Raw genomic sequence first — 19,577 nt, 5'->3', positions numbered from 1 at the left:
ATCTATGGCGGGTAGTATCGTGGCATTGTAGTTGTTACTTACTTGTCGTGAGAGGATTGGATGGAAAAACAAGGTTTGAATTGGCATATTTCTCTCCCGCCGTGTGAAATTGTGAATGGTCATGATGTGTATTAATTAATGAATTTTAGGTAATTTCGCTTTTCTTTCTCCTCCTTCCTGCTACTCCTATAAAACTTTCTTTAAGCTCAAGAAAATGAATGGTATTTCATGTCAGTTCGGATAGGTACAACGTGTAAGTGAACAAAGAGAAATTTTTTGACATCTGTTCCTTAGAATATTCCAGCTTAAAAGGATTAATACTGTCAAAATATTTATTTAAATGATATGTTTCTCTCTTCTCTTGCTAGATGATCCTCGAGCTTGATAATTAAAGCAAGACTGCTGAAACGCGCGTACATTGAAATTTCAAGGTGAGGATACGACAAATCAGCAGGCGAAGGTTCGTCACCATGCACAGAGTTTGAATGTTTGATGGACATGTATGTACATTAGAAGGCTGGAATTTTTTCTAGGCAATTTACGTATTAACAAATTAATTAAATCACAATCACTCTCGGAAGGAAAAGTACGCCCTTCCCTCGAATGGGTTGAAAGATAAACCAAAAAAACTTTGGCGGTTAGGAAGGTTCTTGAACGTGATACACTGCCATGGGTGGGATTAAAGAGTAATTACACTCAATATACTTTTTGACCAAAAAGGCATAGAAGAAGAGAAGCAAATGGATGGAATTGCCATGACCAATCCATGACCCAAGAACATTCCCTTCAGCTACAGGCGAAAAAATCGCAACCTCCTCCAAAAAAGGGCAATATTGTCGGTCAAAAACAATATTGAGGCAAATTGTCACGCTTCCTTGTGTCTTTTAAAATTTTTAATATTGATGAATGGGTTTTAACATCCACTCTGTAAAAGCAGAAGTACTTACTTCCTAAAAAGAGCCAAAAAAGAAGTTCCCCTAAGTAAAGAAAATATTGTCATGTTCAGGCATTGTCAATTATAAACGAGTGAAATCTCCCTAATTGTGCAGGTCCTATTAGACTTCACCGTAGGTTTACCCAACAGTTTTACCCTGATAATCACTTCAACTATTAGACTTTACCTTAGGTTTTTATTCTCTAATACATCCCTTAATGTGAAAGTCCACATGCCTACCTGGTAATTAAGTAAATGCACGTAAGAAAATTTTCTTTATATTAATTATTTGAATTTTAGATATATCATAATTAAGATAGAAAAATAAAAGTAATAATTTGATTAAAAATAAATATAAATGTTTTTTTGTAAATATACATGCACATTGCACATAAAAATTTTAAATTACATTTACAAGTATTATTATTATTATTATTATTATTATTATTATTATTAATTTATTTCTCAGCTCCCCTTATTTTAAGGGGAAAAGGAGAGCGGTTCGCATAAATTACAGACAAGACTTTTCTTTTTCTCTCTACCCTGGACCCGGAGATGGCAGCACATTGGCAGTCTTTGATACTATCGATGAAACTCTCATACCATACGAGAGTTCATCCAATTCTTCTTCCCACCACCACCAGGCACCAGCCCACCCTTCTTCTTTGACAACTACAATGGAAACAGTATATATAGTCTTGGAGTTCAAGACCTTGAATAAGTGATCCATCGTTTAAATGCGGTTCTTGTTTCTGCTACCTTTCTACCTTGGGCCTTGGCCAATGTACAGACTGGAAGAGAGAAGGAGAACTGGAGAAGGGTATATAATTTCGTTTAAACATTTTATTGGAAGGGAGCAAAACATCTACCTAGGTTTTTGTTTCCCTGCCCTTTTATGATTTTTGAAAACTAAGTTTGGGCTTTTGGCCAGGCCCAGTTCATGTCATGGTGGGCTCATATAGATTTTCAATCTTTGGACTCAAGTTTAGGTCCGGTGGCCCGGTCCATTTTAGACGTTATGTATCTCTTGTGGGCTGTAGCCAATACAAGGAGCAAAAGTTGTTTACATTGTCCACGTTACCCACCCAAGACTGAAGAGTCGTTACTCCATCTGGTATTCCGGTGGTTTTCTCAGGGAGTTTATCGGCTCTTAACGTCTCAAGTCTCCTCCACCAGTCCACCTGCGACTGCGATAATTCATTCTTCCTGTTCGTCTTAATTAAAAATCAAACAAATCCTCCAGACTAGGGATTCCAATCCAACTGTAGAATGTAGATGCAGTAGTCTTCGGGACGGTAGTATTGATTATTGATCCCCTCCTCCTGATTTCTTCGACTTTGACTTTGGTGCCTAAGATGGCAACCTTAGGGCTTGAGAAGCACATGACTGTTTCACCCAAGTTCATAATTCCTTCTCTTATCTCTTGTGTCTTCGTCTTCCTCTCTCAATTCGCCCTAGCTATGATTCCTCGTTACTTTGCTTCCTACTCTCTTATCGCCAAACTCGCACTTTCAGGTCTCTCTCTCTCTCTCTCTCTCTCTCTCTCTCTCTCTCTCTACTTAGGGATTTAACATAATTTTCTTTTGCAGCTCTTCTTCTCCTGGTGATTGCAGGTTTTGGCAGATTTTTCAGGCGACTTGTTGGTGTTTATGCTTCTGCCCCGGCTTTTGTCCTCTTCAATACCTTGTTTATTTGGGGAGTTTATGTTGTGGTTGTCCGACAAGGTGCATCTATTTTCCAGTAAAATCAAGAAGAAAAGAAAATTCCTTGTAGAATTCATTATCTTTCTCAATTTTGTTTATTCGAGACGGTACTTTCACACTTCTATGAGTATAACTGTAGGCCAAAAACATTGAATTTGGCAAATAAAGATGGAGACTGTGAGGCTCCTGTTACTCTGATTAATTACTACCATACAGCTTGTGCATTATCATGGAACATGATAGCATCCCTTCAGTTAATTCCATTTACAATCACGGTGTACGCCGTAGAATTTTAGCAACTTTAAGCTTTTATCTTGTTTTACGTGGGTGTCTGACATCTTGGCGGTCTCACCCGTGCCTCATTGTATTAATTTTCTAGGCCACAACGATAGTTGTACTCATTCTCTGTGTCATCCTACTCTATATCTTTAATATCTATATCAATTTCACTGTCTTTGCATGTTTATCTCTGTTAATGTGTTACATGTATCCTATCATCAAGAGAAGTCACCGAGTGGATTATGCTAATGTCAGGCTGGGAGCCGGAAACAGGATGCAGGTTGTCTTAACTTACCCTTGATGCATGGAGGACTTAAAAAGAGACTCAAAACTAAAAATTGTATAGAGGTTGGTTGCAAATGAAGCTCCTTTGTTTATCTGCTTCATGCCTTCTCCCCAACGGCCCAACCTAGCATGCATATATGGAAGTTTTCCTCTCCCTATTTTCCAACCATGCAACAAAGACTAGATTATGGATCAAAGGCATTAAACTTTATCAAACTTGCTGTGTCAGTCAAGATAGTATTGTTTTGGTCATCAACCTCAGAATCATCCACATCATTTCCATTGAAAATCTTAATTTAGTGTTGCAAATTCATCTTCATATTTCTATTACAAGAGGTTGTCAGAAGCCACACAGCAGATGACCTTTAGAAAGCAAACAATATGGTGACTTTTCTTAGCAAACACCCCTCAATCCCATGTATTAGAAAAAATTGGACCAGATCAGCCTTTTTAAAGGTTGACAGTCATATTGCTAGGATTCCTCTCTAATTTCTATGCAATGATATCATTTCAGTGCGTTCTTGTCTATCTAAGGATGCTACAGATGCTTTCATTTCAGCTAATTAATTCTTATCTTATAGCTTCTAATACTATCAACCAAAAGTACCCAACTTTTGACGAATCAGGCCTCTCTCTGGCATCCCAAACTTGCATCTGCCACCAAGCAAGACATGATGATTATGCCTATAGTATATGAACTTGTAGGCTGCATTTGCTCATAAAAGAGTGGAAATGACTTCCAGAAGACTGGAATGTAGACAATATTCCAGGGCCTTGCATTTACAAATGAAAAGTTTAAGGAATAAATGCTTTTTGGGAAACAATTCTTGCTCTCTGGGGAGAAAAGGTTTATATGTCTTATGTTCTGCTATCCATCTCTGCTTCTTTTCATGCAAACAACCAAAACCATAGTGTTGACTACGAATAAATTAATCTTCCTATCTTTACAAACAGATTCTTTTAGTAATCACAAATGACTTATTTGGAAGTTTATCTTCTATCTCTCAATTCTGAGTTTCTTTGCCTTGCAGCAATTTCATATTTAACCGATATTGTATTCAATGTAGAGCTTGCCCTGCTCATGATTGGTCTTTATAGGTCTCTCTCTCTCTCTCTATCTATCTATCTATCTATCTATCTATCTCTCTATCTCTCTATCTATCTATCTCTTTCTCTTTCTCTCTCTAATAATATTTGGCAAGCTAAACATTTTCAACAAATATGATGACAAACATGGTCCTGTTGTCAGCATCATCTCTAGTGATCCTGGTTTGGTAATACATGGTTATTCATGCTTGGAGAAATTTTCTGGAAGTGCAGTTACTGATGCCAAACCCCACTCAAAGGTTGTAGAAGTTAGGATAGAATTTTCATTCATTATAATCGGTAATATGAATATTTACCTCTTTTATTCATTTGTTCAGGAAAAACCTTCGGGAAGTGTTCTAGATGATGAAAACCCAACTATAGAGACAGAGGAAGTAATTCCATTTCTAGAAAACTCTTCTAGGTAATGCCAAGCACCATTTGCTTTGTCATTTACTGATTTATGTTAAATTTTTTTTAGTTGATTTTTACATTTTATCTACCATAACTTTATTACTGTCATGAATTTGCTTTCAAAGACTTTTCATTGTGCTAGAAAGATCCATAAAAGTGCATTGCCGGAGCCCAATGCATGATATTTACACGCAAAACTAGCCACATGGCATGCGCTTTGATCATGAGAGTGCAAGAGTGAGAAAGAAAGATGCAGAATCAACCAATGCTGGGGGTTTTGCCCTTCTCATGGATGTGAGTTCAGCCAAACTATTTAGTCTCTCCTCCCTGGCTAGAGAAGGACATTTGGCGAATGCAATCAGATGGAGTATAGTAAACCAATGCAACTAGATGGAGTAAAAAAAATTTCCAAATTCCATTCTCTTCTTTTTGTAGCCAAGCTATGACCAGCTTTGAGTCAACTTCTGTAGAGAAACTGATGTGGGCCCCACAGCTGTGGGGCCACTCTGTCCGTAGGGTAGAATGTACCTAGTCTATTTGTTATGTTTTTCTGTTATTCTAGTTGTTATTTACTTTTCAGTTTCATATTGTTAAGTGTTATGATGTAAACACCAAGGGCAAATGTGTCATTTCCTGTAACTAGCATAACATATAAATATTAAGTTGAAGTGGCGGCGGAAGATGAGTTAGAATCTGTCCCTCCTTTCAGCCACTTGTGTTCTCTTGCTTCTTTTCTATTCTCTCATTTTCTCTCATCTTCTCTTCTGTTTTACAAACCTAAAACCTTTTAGGATTCAAGACTGATTACAGTCTTGATCTTCTACATGGTATCAGAGCGTATCTAGGGCTTCTCATGTGTATCTAGTCCAGCCGACCACATGAGAACTAGGTAGGGCTGGAAGTCTTGAAGAAGTTTTTCGGCGGCTGAATCTTGGAGATTACCAGGAGAGGTTCGCAGCAGTTGAAGACTTGCCGCAGCCTGCAGAGAGTTGGTAATCAGGAAGAGGCAGCGAAGGTTAGGGTTCAAGTAACCCTAGAAGACAGTACACCGAAGGCAGGTAATCAGTAAGTAAGTTTGTTTCTTTACTGATTTTTAGAGATTGCAATCAGCCGAGATAGGTTGGACCTATCTAGAAAGAGGGGCCGAACTGTGTTCAAGTTTGCTCTAGGGTTTGGCTTGCTGAACCGTGATTAAGTTTGTGTCTAGGGTTTGATTGTTGGGCCGAACTCTCCTCTTCAAAGGGGATTAGTTTTTAGGGTTTCACAGTGCCCTACGACAAGTCCCACTAGTGCGGACTGCTTGGAGAGTGCAGCTGAGCACTTTAGTGATTTCAGATCCTCAAACCTACAGTTGAAACCCTATTTTTGCTCTCACAGTAGTGGGCCCCACAGTAGTGATTTCAGAGAACAGCATCTCAGATTGATAGGCGATTGATTTCAGATCAGTTTTGTGTTGGTATTCCTAATCGGATCAGACCAGTTTCAGATCACATCGGTTTTGTGTTGGTATTTCTGATCGGATCAGATCAATTTCAGATTAGATCAGTTTCGGATCAGCTTTCAGACTTACTTCCTTGACTCTGTTTGAAAAGTAACTGTCTTTTCAGATCAGATCAGTTTCGGATCAGCTTTCAGCTTTCAGCTTTCAGATCAATTCTTTTCTTGTAAGTCATTTACTTTTCTAAGAAAAGATAGGTTGAAGTGATCTTGCGGCAAGCCCTAGTGCTGGATTGAACCTTGTGATCTACCTAGAGCTGTCCTCAGGTCTATTGTTGGCATTGATCAGATTCTAGGGTTTCACATTAACCCTACTGCAAGTCTATCTATACAATACTGATTAGATTATGCAACTGAATTGATCACTTTAAGGACTGATTAAAACCCTAATTCTGCAAAGGCAAATCAGACCTTCTAAGTTCTTTTTCAGAGTTTTTTGGGGGTTTTCGAACTCTCTTAAAGGGGTTAGAGCTCTACGGACAGCCACTGTTGTGTTTGTTTGTTGGTTTCATATCAGAGTTATCCCAGTTGTGCACATACACTGTGAATATAAATCAGGCCTATACTGTTTTTGGTTGTGATTGGTAGTCCAAATGTTGTTTTAAGACTTGACCGAGATGGAGTTTAAAAATCAGGCAGAAGGCAGCTTTGGGAGCATCGGTTATGGTAGTGTTTCTGAGATGGGTTGTCAGCTTACAACCGTAAATTCAGGTACTCTACATGCCTCAGCTCCAGGTACTACGAAACCTTGTTGGGTAATAGATTCAGGTGCATCCGACCACATGACTAGCTTGCCTTCATTGTTTACCTCTTACCATTTGTCATCTGGTAGGGATAAAGTATTTATTGCTGATGGTTCCCTGGTTCCTATTTCTGGGAAGGGGGACATTAAGTTACCAGATACGATCTCCTTGTCTTCTGTCTTACATGTTCCTAAGCTTGATACTAACCTCCTTTCAGTCAGTAGTATTACCAAACACATGAACTACTCAGTAACTTTCTTCCCTGACCGGTGTGTTTTTCAGGACCTGGAGACGAAAAAGGTGATTGGGACTGGCTGTGAGACGAATGGGATCTATCTGCTCGGGGAGAGTTCTCGTCGGGAAGAGTCAGTGGGTAAGAGGTCACTTGTTTCCCAGAGTGTGAGTTCGGTTATGCTTTGGCATAACCGATTGGGTCATATGCCTTTTTGATCCTTAAAGAGTTTGTTTCCTACTTTGTTTGAGTATGTTGAGTTGTTCCAGTTGCAATGTGAAAGCTGTAAGTTTGCTAAACATTGTAGAAACTCTTATTCATTGAGTAATAAAAGGAGTAATCGTCATTTTGATCTCATGCATACGGATGTTTGGGGGCCATATCACATTCCTTCTATGGGTGGGTACAGATATTTTTTGTTATTTGTTGATGACCATACCCGGTTTTCTTGGGTTTATCTTATGCGTTCACGAGATGAGGTTCCCGCCCTGACCCAAAACTTTCACCAAATGATCCTAACCCAGTTTGATGCTAAGATTAAAGTCCTTAGATCTGATAATGCAAAGGAGTACTTTGCTAAGTCATTGGCATCTTACCTTCTTACTTATGGGCTTATCCATCAGAGCTCTTGCCCTCATACACCTCAGCAGAATGGGGTTGCAGAAAGGAAGAATAGGCACATCTTGGAGGTGGCTAGAAGTCTTATGTTTACCTCCAATGTCCCTATTCGCTTTTGGGGTGATGCTATCCTCACGGCGGTCTATCTTATTAATCGGATTCCTTCCCGGGTTCTTGATTTGCGGTCCCCCTTTTCCCTTCTATACCCACATGAGGAGTTGTTTTCTATTCCCCTTAAGACTTTCGGTTGTACCTGCTTTGTTCAGCTTCTCGGCCCACATCACTCCAAGTTTGAACCCAAGGCCTCCAAATGCATTTTCCTTGGTTATGCACGAACTCAAAAGGGATATTGCTGCTATGATCCTGTCTCAGGGAGGAGGTCCGTCTCCATGGATGTCACTTTCTTTGAGGAGACACTCTATTATCCTCGGGTTTCTCCTCAGGGGGAGAGCAGTGAGAGTAGGGGTTTAGGTCCATGTCTTCAGGGGGAGAGCAGTGAGAGTGGGGTAGTTCCTTTACCTATTCCATTGGGTGATGGGAGCTGCAATGGTGAGGGTGGTCAGAGGGATCAGGAGTTGAGGGTCTATCACAGGCGGTTGATCTCGATCATCAGTAGTCCAGGCCAGCTCCAATCTCATCTACGGCTCCAGGTCCAGGCATTACAGTCCCAGGACCCACAGAGACTTCTTCTATTATTGTCATTTCACCTCCTACAGATGACCTTGATCTTCCGATTGCAGTCCGTAAAGGGAAACGACATTGTACCACATCTACAGCCCACTGTATTTCCCATTTTTTATCCTATGAGTGCCTATACCTACCTACAAGTCCTACCTTAGTTCCATTTCCAATGTCCCTATTCCAAGAACAGTGCAAGAGGCTCTATCAGTCCCGGAGTGGAGAGGTGCAATGCAAATTGAAATGGATGCCTTGTTGAAAAATAATACCTGGGAGCTAGTTGACTTACCCAAAGGAAAGAAACCAGTTGGATGTAGATGGGTATTTACTGTAAAGCACAATGCAGATGGTTCCATTGAGAGGTACAAAGCTCGGCTAGTTGCAAAAGGGTTCACTCAGACTTATGGTATAGATTACTTGGAGACGTTTGCCCTGGTAGCCAAGATGACCACCATTTGGGTTTTATTATCTCTTGCAGCAAGCCACACTTGGCCCTTGTACCAAATGGATGTTAAAAATGCCTTCCTGAATGGGGACTTGCAGGAAGTGGTTTACATGCAGTTGCCTCCTGGATACTATGATACAGAGACAGGTAAGAAGGTCTGCCGACTCAATAAGGCATTGTATGGTTTGAAGCAGTCACCTAGAGCTTGGTTCGACAGATTCAGACTAGCTCTTGGGAAGTTCGGTTATGTACAGGCCCAGTCAGATCATACATTGTTCATCAAAAGGGTGGAGTCTTCACTAACACTACTTGCAGTATATGTTGATGATATTGTGGTGACAGGAAATGATAGCCATGAGATTGAGTCCCTCAAATAGCTCCTTCATCAAGAGTTTGAGGTGAAAGATCTGGGTCCACTACGGTATTTTTTGGGTATTGAGGTTGCTAGATCTAAACAGGGGATCTTTGTTTCACAGAGGAAATATGTTTTAGATCTGTTGGCTGAAACTGGAAAGCTGGGTGTCAAACCTGCAGATACACCCATTGAACAGAACCACAGGATTAGTGCAGAGAGTGGAGAGCTGCTTGAAGACAAAGTTATGTTCCAGCGGTTAGTGGGAAAGCTCTTATATCTGTGCCTCACTCGGCCAGATATCAGTTATGCAGTTAGTGTTGTCAGTCGGTACATGCATTCTCCTAGAACCACGCACCTTCTAGCAGCAGAAAGAATACTAGCATACTTGAAGAGATGCCCGGGTAGAAGTATATTGTTCAAGAACAGTAACCACATGAAGGTGGAGGTCTATACGGATGCCGATTGGGCTGGGAGTTTTGATGACAGACGGTCTACCTCAGGATATTGTGCCCTTGTGGGAGGAAACATTGTCTCCTGGAGAAGTAAGAAGCAGAGTGTTGTCTCCCGGTCGAGTGCTGAAGCAGAATACAGGTCCATGGCCAACGGAGTGGCTGAAATCCTATGGCTAAGATCTCTACTTGAGGAGTTGGGTATTGAGTATGAGAAGCCTCTGATGTTGTATTGTGATAATCAAGCAGCTATTAATATAGCACATAATCCAGTGCAGCATGACAGAACCAAACACATTTAAGTTGACCGGCATTTTGTACGAGAGAGGGTCTCATCTCAAGAAGTATGCCTCCCTTACATCACTTCCAGTATGCAACTAGCAGATATCCTCACTAATGTTGTATCAAGAAAGAAGCTAGAAGCGGATCTATCCAAGTTGAGAATGATAAACATTTACTCCCAACTTGAGGGGGAGTGTAGAGAAACTGATGTGGGCCCCACAGCTGTGGGGCCACTCTGTCCGTAGGGTAGAATGTACCTAGTCTATTTGTTATGTTTTTCTGTTATTCTAGTTGTTATTTACTTTTCAGTTTCATATTGTTAAGTGTTATGATGTAAACACCAAGGGCAGATGTGTCCTTTCCTGTAACTAGCATAACATATAAATATTAAGTTGAAGTGGTGGCGGAAGATGAGTTAGAATCTGTCCCTCCTTTCAGCAACTTGTGTTCTCTTGCTTCTCTTCTATACTCTCCTTTTCTCTCCTCTTTTCTTCTGTTTTACAAACCTAAAACCTTTTAGGATTCAAGACTGATTACAGTCTTGATCTTCTACAACTTCAATAATTAGTTTTTTGATATTCAATTCCTTTTATCTCTAAGTGAATCACTTACACTAATAGGGCCTGAAAATAGAGCAATAACTTTCCCTTCCTCATCCTAAAAACTCCCCCTATACCTTCACTACTTCTATCAAAATTCAATTTAGTGAAACCAACACCCTGTGGGGACCAAAGTGGACAAGTCATGATTCTGAGGGGCGCTGAATTAGTTACTTCCTTCCAGCTCTTGAACAAATCATTTACAGATATACCCTCAAATAAGTCCAAAGGCTTCACCCAATGGGCAATGAACCACCCTAACAATAATGGTTTCAATGATGACATCTTTACTTCATTCCTTTTTAGAGAAAATCATTTGCCATCTCCACTATGTTCTACCCCTCTTCTTTGACCACCTGATAGAAAAGGAAGCAAACAAGCTTTGTACTTTTGGCAAGGGGTCCATCTACAACCAAACAAAGAGAGAAACCAATCCGAAGTCACTGAAACAAATGGGTAGGAGATTACTAAGTGATAGCAACTCTCACCATTAGCCTTATAAAGAATGCACCAATTTGGGGATAAATACCAATTAGGTCTTTTTCTTTGTAGTAAATCAAAAGTGTTGCACTTTTTTAGGAAAGCTTCTCCACTTTTGAAGGATCTAATACCACCTCTTCCAAAACTTGAATCAATTCTAATATGTTGTTCAAATCAAAACCTTTGACCCCTTTTAAAACCCAAATCCCACTCAAACCAGAAAAGTGGAAATAGGCTCATTATTAGACCTTGAAAGGGAATGCAAGGAAGGAAATTTTTCTTTCAAAGGTGAGTCCCCTATCCAAACATGCTCCCAAAATTTCACAAGGTTACTAGAGCACAAACCATACCTGATAAAAGACAAGAAGGATGGGTAGAATTGCGTGAACAGATTTCCAAGGATAAGCTCTTGTGGCCCTAGCCAATACTCCCGCATTCCAGCCATCAGTCGCTTGTCCATGAATGTTTATAATCACCTTGGCCCACAACTTATCCCCATCCACTATCAATCTCCATAACCATTTTCCAAATAGAGTTTCATTCTTCTTTTGGATATTGCCTATGCCTAGTCCCCCAATATTCTTACTTCTAGTAATCACCTCCCAGTTGACTCTATGGTCTTCTCTCCTCCCTTGGCTCCAAACTTCTACTCACTCCCTTAGGTATCTTAAAACACTAACAAGAAATAAATAGGAAAATTTGCTAAAATGGACTTAATCAATGTAATCCTACCACCCAAAGATAGATAGTTCTTCTTCCATGAAGCTAGTCTCTTTATGAATCTGTCAACCACCAGGCTCCAAAAGCTGCTCTTATTCAGATTATCCCCTAAGGATAGTCCCAAATAATTCAATGGCCAAAGAGAGACCATACATCCCCAATATATGCCCTTTCTGTGACCTCTCTCTAATTCATATTAATTCTGATCACACAGCTCTTATCAAAATTGACTTTCAGGTTTGACATTTTCCCAAATAATTGAATCACCAACTTCAAATTCCTGGCCCATCTGACCTCATCTCCTTCCCGAAACATAGTATACTTATGTATTAGATACTAATACATAACAGATACCTATTCTTAGAAAGAAAGGGAGAAAAGGACAACCACTTCTGCAAATGGTGTAACATTGCAAAGGCTCATTCTAAAAATTCAAATTTCCATGTGACACTGATTATTCAGTATACTTATGATGTCCTCCTCCCTCCACCCCCCCCCCCCCCCACAAAAAAAAAAAAAAACCAAAAAAAAGAAAGAAAGAAAAAGAAAGCATGCTATATGTGATTCATATGCAAAGAATAAAAAAAGTAAAGAAGAAGAAGATGGACCTTTAATACCTTTATAATGGATTACCAAGAGCGAACCCTGCCTCTGAGAAGCATTTCTTGTGAAGATAAATTTTTCTCAAAGTTTCTTGCGTTCCAGTCAATCCTTATGGTTCATATAGCAACTAGTTGAAAAATGGCCTTGGTAATTTTCTCTCTTTTGCTCAACTTTTTATGTTTCAGCTAACTGTTGTTCCTAAACAGACCATCTGGCTAGTCCAAACATTTCAACCATTTAATCAGTCTTCTTTCTGGTACTTTTTTTGGCATGAATTGCTTTGGTGATTGCAATATTATGGAGCATATGGTTATTTTAAAAGCCAATATTCTATCATGCCTTTACTTAGTGTTGTTTTTCTTTGACATAGTTCCTTTTCAATCAGGAGGGTGAGATTCTGCAAGAACTGTAAAGCATACATCAAGGGATTCGATCACCATTGTCCTGCTTTTGGGAACTGTATTGGTATTTGTTGGTCTGCAGTCTGCACTTTACACATGCATGCATACACACACACATACACATAGACAATACCAAGAACCATAAAGTTGTAATCTCAAAGCTGACATTCTTACTTGCAGGTAAAAAGAACCATGTCCTCTTTATGGTTCTTCTAGTCGGATTTATTTTTGCCGAGGCTTCTTATATTGTGTGCTTCACTCGATGTAAGTTATTAGTTTTGCAGTTCCCCCTGTATATATTGCATTTCTTATTGAAATAAAATTTATTGAAATACTCGGTATGGTCTACTAACAGCACACCTTGCTACATGTGGAGTGGACCCACCATCAAACCCAGTCAAACTAGTGCTTCACATCATCCAATACACGACATTCTTTGGGATGGGTCATAAACTATATCTAAGCATTTATTGGATATTTAGGATCATCAATCAAGTTGATTATTGCTTTACAAGGGTTCGAACCTTTGGATGGCAGGTCCTATCATCTTCCATTTGTACTAACATACCACCATGATGTTAGTAAAAAACCTTGTGGTCACATTTAGGCTTGCTAACAAGTTTATGAAATGATGGAAATTATCCTATGACCAGGGAAACTTCAGCATTCACATTTCTCAATAGGAGAAAGAACCATCAAATCATTAAGATGATGTTTGACTGTTTGATAATGTGGTGTTTCAAGCCGAAGCATTCAGCTTGAATCATAGTGTTACAACCTGTATCTGGAATGGAGAAAGATGTTTTATGACAAAAGACAAAGTACAATATTTTATTGTTTTGAACGTGTAGATGTCATTCGACACCAAATAGGGCAAATGAAGTAGGAATACTCTCCAGATTCAGGAAATGTCAAAAACGATGTTTCTTCCAACACCCCTATGTGTAAAACCTGGCGCTAGATGTGGTGTTCCCACTTCAATTTTAATCTGCTTTACCAAATACATTTTTTGAATGGTGACATTGAATCACCTATATAGTGCTGATGTGACAGCATTACATAGGTGACATGCGTGCAATGGCATCATTTTCTTGCATAAGTTGATGTAGCCTTAAGTGAATTATTCAAGCAAGATTTTGACAGAGCCTCTGTGGTCTCTACTTATCTAGTACTGAAGTCTAGCTAGGGGAGGAAGCCTGGCATCCAAGATGTACAAGTCCTGATCATTATTAGTGGTCATTTATTTAATGATCTATATATTTTATATTTTTCAATTTGCATTAAAAATGAGATGGCTAGTTTCTTTTGTTGATTTTCCGCACTTTTTTTTTGTTGGGTATTCGGTGCCATGCACCATTAATAACTTCCACTTGACCCCCTTTTTCCCCAAAGTGCTGGTTGTAGGATTTGATTCCGCGTCAACGCTGGAACAAACCAGTTAACCCACCAATGAGCCAGCCCTCAGCTGGTTAATTTTGTGCACTCCTATTTGTGCTTTTTAATAGAACTACATGTAAACAGATTGTTTTTGGAGAAAAAGGATACATTGCTTTGAAAACAGGAAAATTTTGAAATATCTTGGAAGTGTTGTTTCGAATTTTGATGACATAATTTTTTTTCTTTTAAACTTATGATGTTATCTGCCATTTACCTTTTAGATGCTAGTTGCTTATTTACAAGAAAGAAAGGATAAAAAATAAAACACAGTTTTTTCTTTTTCTTTTTTTCTTTTTTTTTTTTTTGCTTAAAAAACATTGAATACAAAGGATCATGCAGCCAACAGCATCTTTGCACTCAAAAGTAGGCAAAATTAATGTCCCCTATTTGGATAGTGGTAAAGAAATAGTTTTCAGGTTTCCATTCTCATGATTTTTAGGTTCTACTTTTTTCCTCGGTATAACTTCTGATATATTAGCTTCTTAATCTGATATACAGTTACTACAAGATATCAGCTGATGGACAAGACTGGATTGGAGGTATGCTGTTGCATTTTGATCTTAATGTTACACAATTATTGGAGATAGTAAATCCCTGTACCTTCTAATTTGTGCATGACATAACAAGTGAAGAGTTTTCTTTTGACCATTGAATTGTAAGGAAAGATGTTTCTACTATTTGAAGTTAATCTTTAATGGTACAAACCAGTTATACCATCAATTGCAGCATTATGACTTAGTATTTGTAATTTAATCCAATATTTTATTTTGTGCAGTTCAGTCTATCTAGCAACTTTGCTATCAGCACAATGATATTTACTCTTCTCCAAATGTTGTGGCAGGTTAGCTTTTTAATGGCCTTGTTTCTTTTGTCCTTATTTATTAACCAAGAAATGATAAATTATTCTGTGCCTTTAGGTGTGATATTTTCTGATCCACCATATCTATATCCATTTTTACAAAGCTAAGTTTTGATGGATTGGGTGCTTGACCTGTTAAATTGGGCTTGCATTACAAATTGTTTACTGATATTGTTAAAGGTATTGCAATTAGAAGTTGAAACTTGAATATTCATTCTTTTTTTCTAGCAATGTTTGTTTTTTTTTTTTTTTGTACAAGTATAATGGTGGAGTTCATTTAAAGCATTAAACTTATCTTGCTTGCATTATAATTAAATATTTGTTTCTACCAAAAAAATATATTTGTTGTCCAACATACAACATATCTAATATTTATTGCCCAACTAGGTATAAGATTCTGGGATAAAGTCCTATGCCATGTTGTCCCTGTATATTCATACAAATTGGCAAAGCAACCTTAGCCGAGTATAAATCCCAAGATTTTGGGACAGATATAACTCCTGGAGGCATGCACTCCCAAAGTCCACATTGAATGATTTAAAAACAAGTTCATAGACCACACTAAACAGATGCTATTTTCTCTTCCTCATGCTGAGCCAGGTTTCCTCAATACTTATTGGTATTTGAACCCACTGGCACACAATCTACAAGTATTTAGAGGGTTTCTTTATGTTAAATATTAGAACCCCTCCTAAGATGTTTATCCTTGAAATACTGCACTGAAAAAGAAAAAAGAAAAAAAGAGTATCGCCCCTTTGCGTATCACGTGTCTTGATACTTTCAACCATGCTTTGGACAAGGCTAAGATGATGACGATAATCTGCTTGTTAGGATCATAATGAATGCCTAAAGTTCTCTATGGTTTTAGTGAATAGCTTATATTTTCTATTATTTGTTTATGCTTTCATTGAAATTATATAGTGCTAAACATGAAAAGGTAATGATAATTTGTCTGATCATCTGATGAGAACAAATTGTTGGATGTTAGGTCCCATTTCTCCTATGGCATATCTATTGTATCTGTTTCAACATCAAAACTGATGAGTGGGTAAGTCGCTTCAAAATAATTGTTGAGGATCATATCCAAGTTTTGTGGTCCTTAGGTCCTATCCATTGCATTACAGCTATTCAAGGTGCACAGCATTGAAACGTGAACTTTAATGACCACTTTGATCCAAATAAAGGAGCCCTTTTGGTCCTAAGACCACTGTAGGAAACTTGGCCTTTTCAAATTATATCGGCTTTTGGTGTTATCCCTCTGCCACTACCATACCTCGTAACCTTTGACAATGTGTTCTTTTTCAGATAAACTGGAGAAAATACCCAGAGTTCCATCTTCTTGTTCAGTGTCAGGAGCATGCATCTCCTGAAACAAAGTTCAGAAACCCATACGACAAGGGTCTATTAGGCAATATCATGGAATTCCTGACATCTTAACAGTACTCCACATCCTTGGTGCTTATGGCGTTGGTGTGATAAGCCTTAATCGATCTGCTGTGCTTTTCTCGATAAAACGTATAGCTGGTGGAGCCTTAGTTCTTTTGGCAATGATTTGTCTTAAACTTGGAGGTTTCAAAACAATCAGATTCGGCTGCCTAAAATTCATCACAAGAAAAATATGGAAGAGATTTTAGAAGGTGGATCAGTGGTTTTACCGGTGGCTCCAGTTCGGCTTGGCTGAAGGAACCATGGTCGATGTGAATTTGATTCATCCTTACGATTGAATGCAGAGTTAGATATTTAATTTTGTGAAGCCTACTGTGGAAAATTGGTAATAGAGTCAATCAGGCAAGGTCATGTGGAAGGATGCGGACGTGTACATGAAATTAGCTTTTTGTGTTAAATTTACAATTCTCTCTATTATAAACTTATAAACCCTTTGTAAATTTCTATTGTATATTTATATTTCAAGGGCTATATGCCTATATGTATATGTAGGAGTCATATTACTGTTCGAGGGCAATTTTGCACCAAAATGGAAAGAAAAGGAAAAGAAAAAACTGATTTTGTCCGGTTTGTCCCAGTTGGTGGATATAATTATGCGTCACAATGAACATCTCAACCAGTTCTTAACCCAACAACCACACCCCTGAAGCGTTTTAAACTTATTATTCTTTGAAGGGGGTCCATGTCAGCAAAAATTGTCCGGATTGGAAGTAACAATTTATTCACTTTGACAAGGTATGTCTTATGTGCAATAACAACCCTAAAAGTTGACCTTGACACGGATCCAAATTGAATTCAAAAACCAAATTTTCCTAAACCTAACTATTTTTTATTTTTGCTTGCCACTAATAACATGTTATTAAAATATAATGAACGTTGAGAATCCGGAACTGCCACCAACCAGATACCACCAAAAGAGCTTCTCAACATGGTCTATAGCCACACATCAGAATTCACAAACATGTTTCATACTCATTGATTAATTTTGGGACACAGTAACATACTTTTGAGACAACAACCATGTCTAAGACTTGTTCTTTTTTCTTTTGGGGGAGGGTGGGCCTGGAGGCGTGTTGTTGCCTTGTTGGTAGAAGACTAGTGACTTGTGGAAACTTTTAGACTTTTCTGGCATCATATTTTTCCCACATCACAGATTTACCCTTAATTTAATATTGTGACAAAATTGAGTTTTGAACAAGGGAGCCCACTTTTTTTTTGGTGGCTTCCCTTTTCTTCTTCCACTCCTGTTTTTGACGTAAAACATTTTCTTCTTTGTTTTTGTTTTTTTTTTTTAAAAACAAATTCAATTTAAATAGCTTCTAATCAAAGGCAGTTTAATTACCAAACAATTGATCCTAGATTCCTAGCGACTGGTCAGCCAAAAATAACAACTAAATAAATAAATAGATTCCTAGTCACTAGACCAAAACAGTCTTCCTTTTCTTCCCATCAGCCGTCCATGTGGAAAAAACATGAAGCTAGATGTAGAAAAAAAGAAGAAAAAAGCACCTCTTTTTTGAAAAATATTCTGGGGTATTTAAAAAAAAGAAAATGAAATTATCATCCTAAAATGAGCGAAACAATAGCCGGGCTGGGGTATTTCAGTCTGAAAAGTTTTTTCCATATATATTGCATCCTAACGATAACGAGCACAGCCTTAATGTTTTAAAGTTTAAACAAACAAACAAGAATTAAATATTATACCATATATAAAGATATTATACAATGCTATAGGCCGGGCCACGGCGACTGTGCCTAGGGCTTTTTTTTAGTGCAGGGTCAGGTTATGCGGGCCCAGCAGAAAAGATCATCCCTGTGATTAATTATTGGGTGTAAATTGGCCACTAATTAATCGTGTCCATTGTCCTACTCTCTGCTTGTGCTAAAACTCTCATCAACCACTACAAAAGCTAGTTCATAACTTTTTGATGCCATAAAGTTATAACTTATCATAAATTTTATATATATATATATATATATATGTATGTAGGTATTATGGTAACTTGTACATTTCAAATTCCCACTTTGTAAGCTAAGTAGTAAACCAAAAGCTTTTACTAATTATACCTCCACCAGTAAACTTGATGTACAAGTGAACCATATCAAACATCCAACCCAAAGAGCTCGGTGGGACAACAAAATTCAGAAACGACCAATATTGAATAGCTACTTAACGATGTTGACCATTTTGAATTCTGAAATAAATACTCCAAAGTTAAAATGTCCTTGAAGCCAGTTTGGGAGGAGTGGACTAGTCACGAATTTTTTCTAGTGGGTCATTTAATAACTTGCATAAAAAATAGTTTTCATATATTAATGGTTTCACTAAAATTAATAAAAAATAATCTAAAATATTCAAAATACGATTTTATATCTTAAAATAAAAAATATAGATACATTAATGACTACAAGTAATAAAAATAATTTTCATATATTAACACATTAATGACACTATTTCAACAAAAAATATATATAGATGTCATTTTACAATTGTCCTCTCAACAATCGTATATCTTAAACAAAAAATATAGATACAAATACAACAAAAACATATAAAAATATATATCTAGAAGGAAAAATTGAAAGCATATAGAGATATTAAATGAACTACACAACTATAACTCTATAAGTAAGAAAATTAAAGAAACCATACTTTATCTTTCTCAACTTTATACTTGAGATTATTGTAATTAAATTAATGTGGTAAGTGAGTTCTAGATTTTAATTTCATAACAAGTCTTGCATAATATATATATATATATATACAAAAAATTATGTTAGAAATTCATATGCATAAAATACATGAGGGTGCTATTCAATTGGAATGGTAGTTTTCCTTTGAAGCTTTGTCTTTTATTTTAGTTTTTTTATCTAATATATATATATATATATATATATATATATACAAAAAATTATGTTAGAAATTCATATGCATAAAATACATGAGGGTGCTATTCAATTGGAATGGTAGTTTTCCTTTGAAGCTTTGTCTTTTATTTTAGTTTTTTTATCTAAAATTAAAACCCAAAGGC

The 19,577-nt window shown here is 37.6% G+C and overlaps 1 protein-coding gene across 4 annotated transcripts; it reads left to right on the top strand.

Annotated features, from left to right (window-relative positions):
• Positions 1-1,983: 1,983 nt before the first annotated feature.
• LOC148868094 (putative protein S-acyltransferase 4) lies at positions 1,984-17,110 on the top strand. Of its 4 annotated transcripts, none has more exons than XM_088973730.1 (11): positions 1,984-2,449; positions 2,524-2,658; positions 4,233-4,299; positions 4,451-4,547; positions 4,626-4,711; positions 12,788-12,867; positions 12,984-13,067; positions 14,739-14,779; positions 15,016-15,081; positions 16,088-16,147; positions 16,405-17,110. In XM_088973730.1, the coding sequence occupies exons 1-11, from the start codon at positions 2,290-2,292 to the stop codon at positions 16,534-16,536; spliced, it is 1,008 nt and encodes a 335-aa protein (XP_088829856.1). In that variant the 5' UTR covers positions 1,984-2,289; the 3' UTR covers positions 16,537-17,110. The 4 variants fall into 4 exon arrangements, with proteins under 4 accessions (XP_088829856.1, XP_088829855.1, XP_088829858.1 ...); XM_088973729.1 differs by having other exon boundaries at positions 12,773-12,867; XM_088973732.1 differs by lacking the exon at positions 16,088-16,147.
• The last annotated feature ends 2,467 nt before the right edge of the window (positions 17,111-19,577 follow it).

The sequence above is a fragment of the Nelumbo lutea genome, chromosome 2 (assembly GCF_056320005.1).
Source record: "Nelumbo lutea isolate HS-2025 chromosome 2, American lotus-T2T, whole genome shotgun sequence".
Lineage (NCBI taxonomy): Eukaryota > Viridiplantae > Streptophyta > Magnoliopsida > Proteales > Nelumbonaceae > Nelumbo > Nelumbo lutea.
This window is presented reverse-complemented; position numbering and strand designations above follow the sequence as displayed.

Bases quoted from the DNA above. Each gene is read 5' to 3' on its own strand.
- LOC148868094 (XM_088973729.1), top strand. From the start codon at position 2,290: ATGGCAACCTTAGGGCTTGAGAAGCACATGACTGTTTCACCCAAGTTC. The intron at 2,450-2,523 runs GTCTCTCTCTCT...TTTCTTTTGCAG, and splicing joins CGCCAAACTCGCACTTTCAG to CTCTTCTTCTCCTGGTGATT. The intron at 15,082-16,087 runs GTTAGCTTTTTA...GTTGGATGTTAG, and splicing joins TTCTCCAAATGTTGTGGCAG to GTCCCATTTCTCCTATGGCA.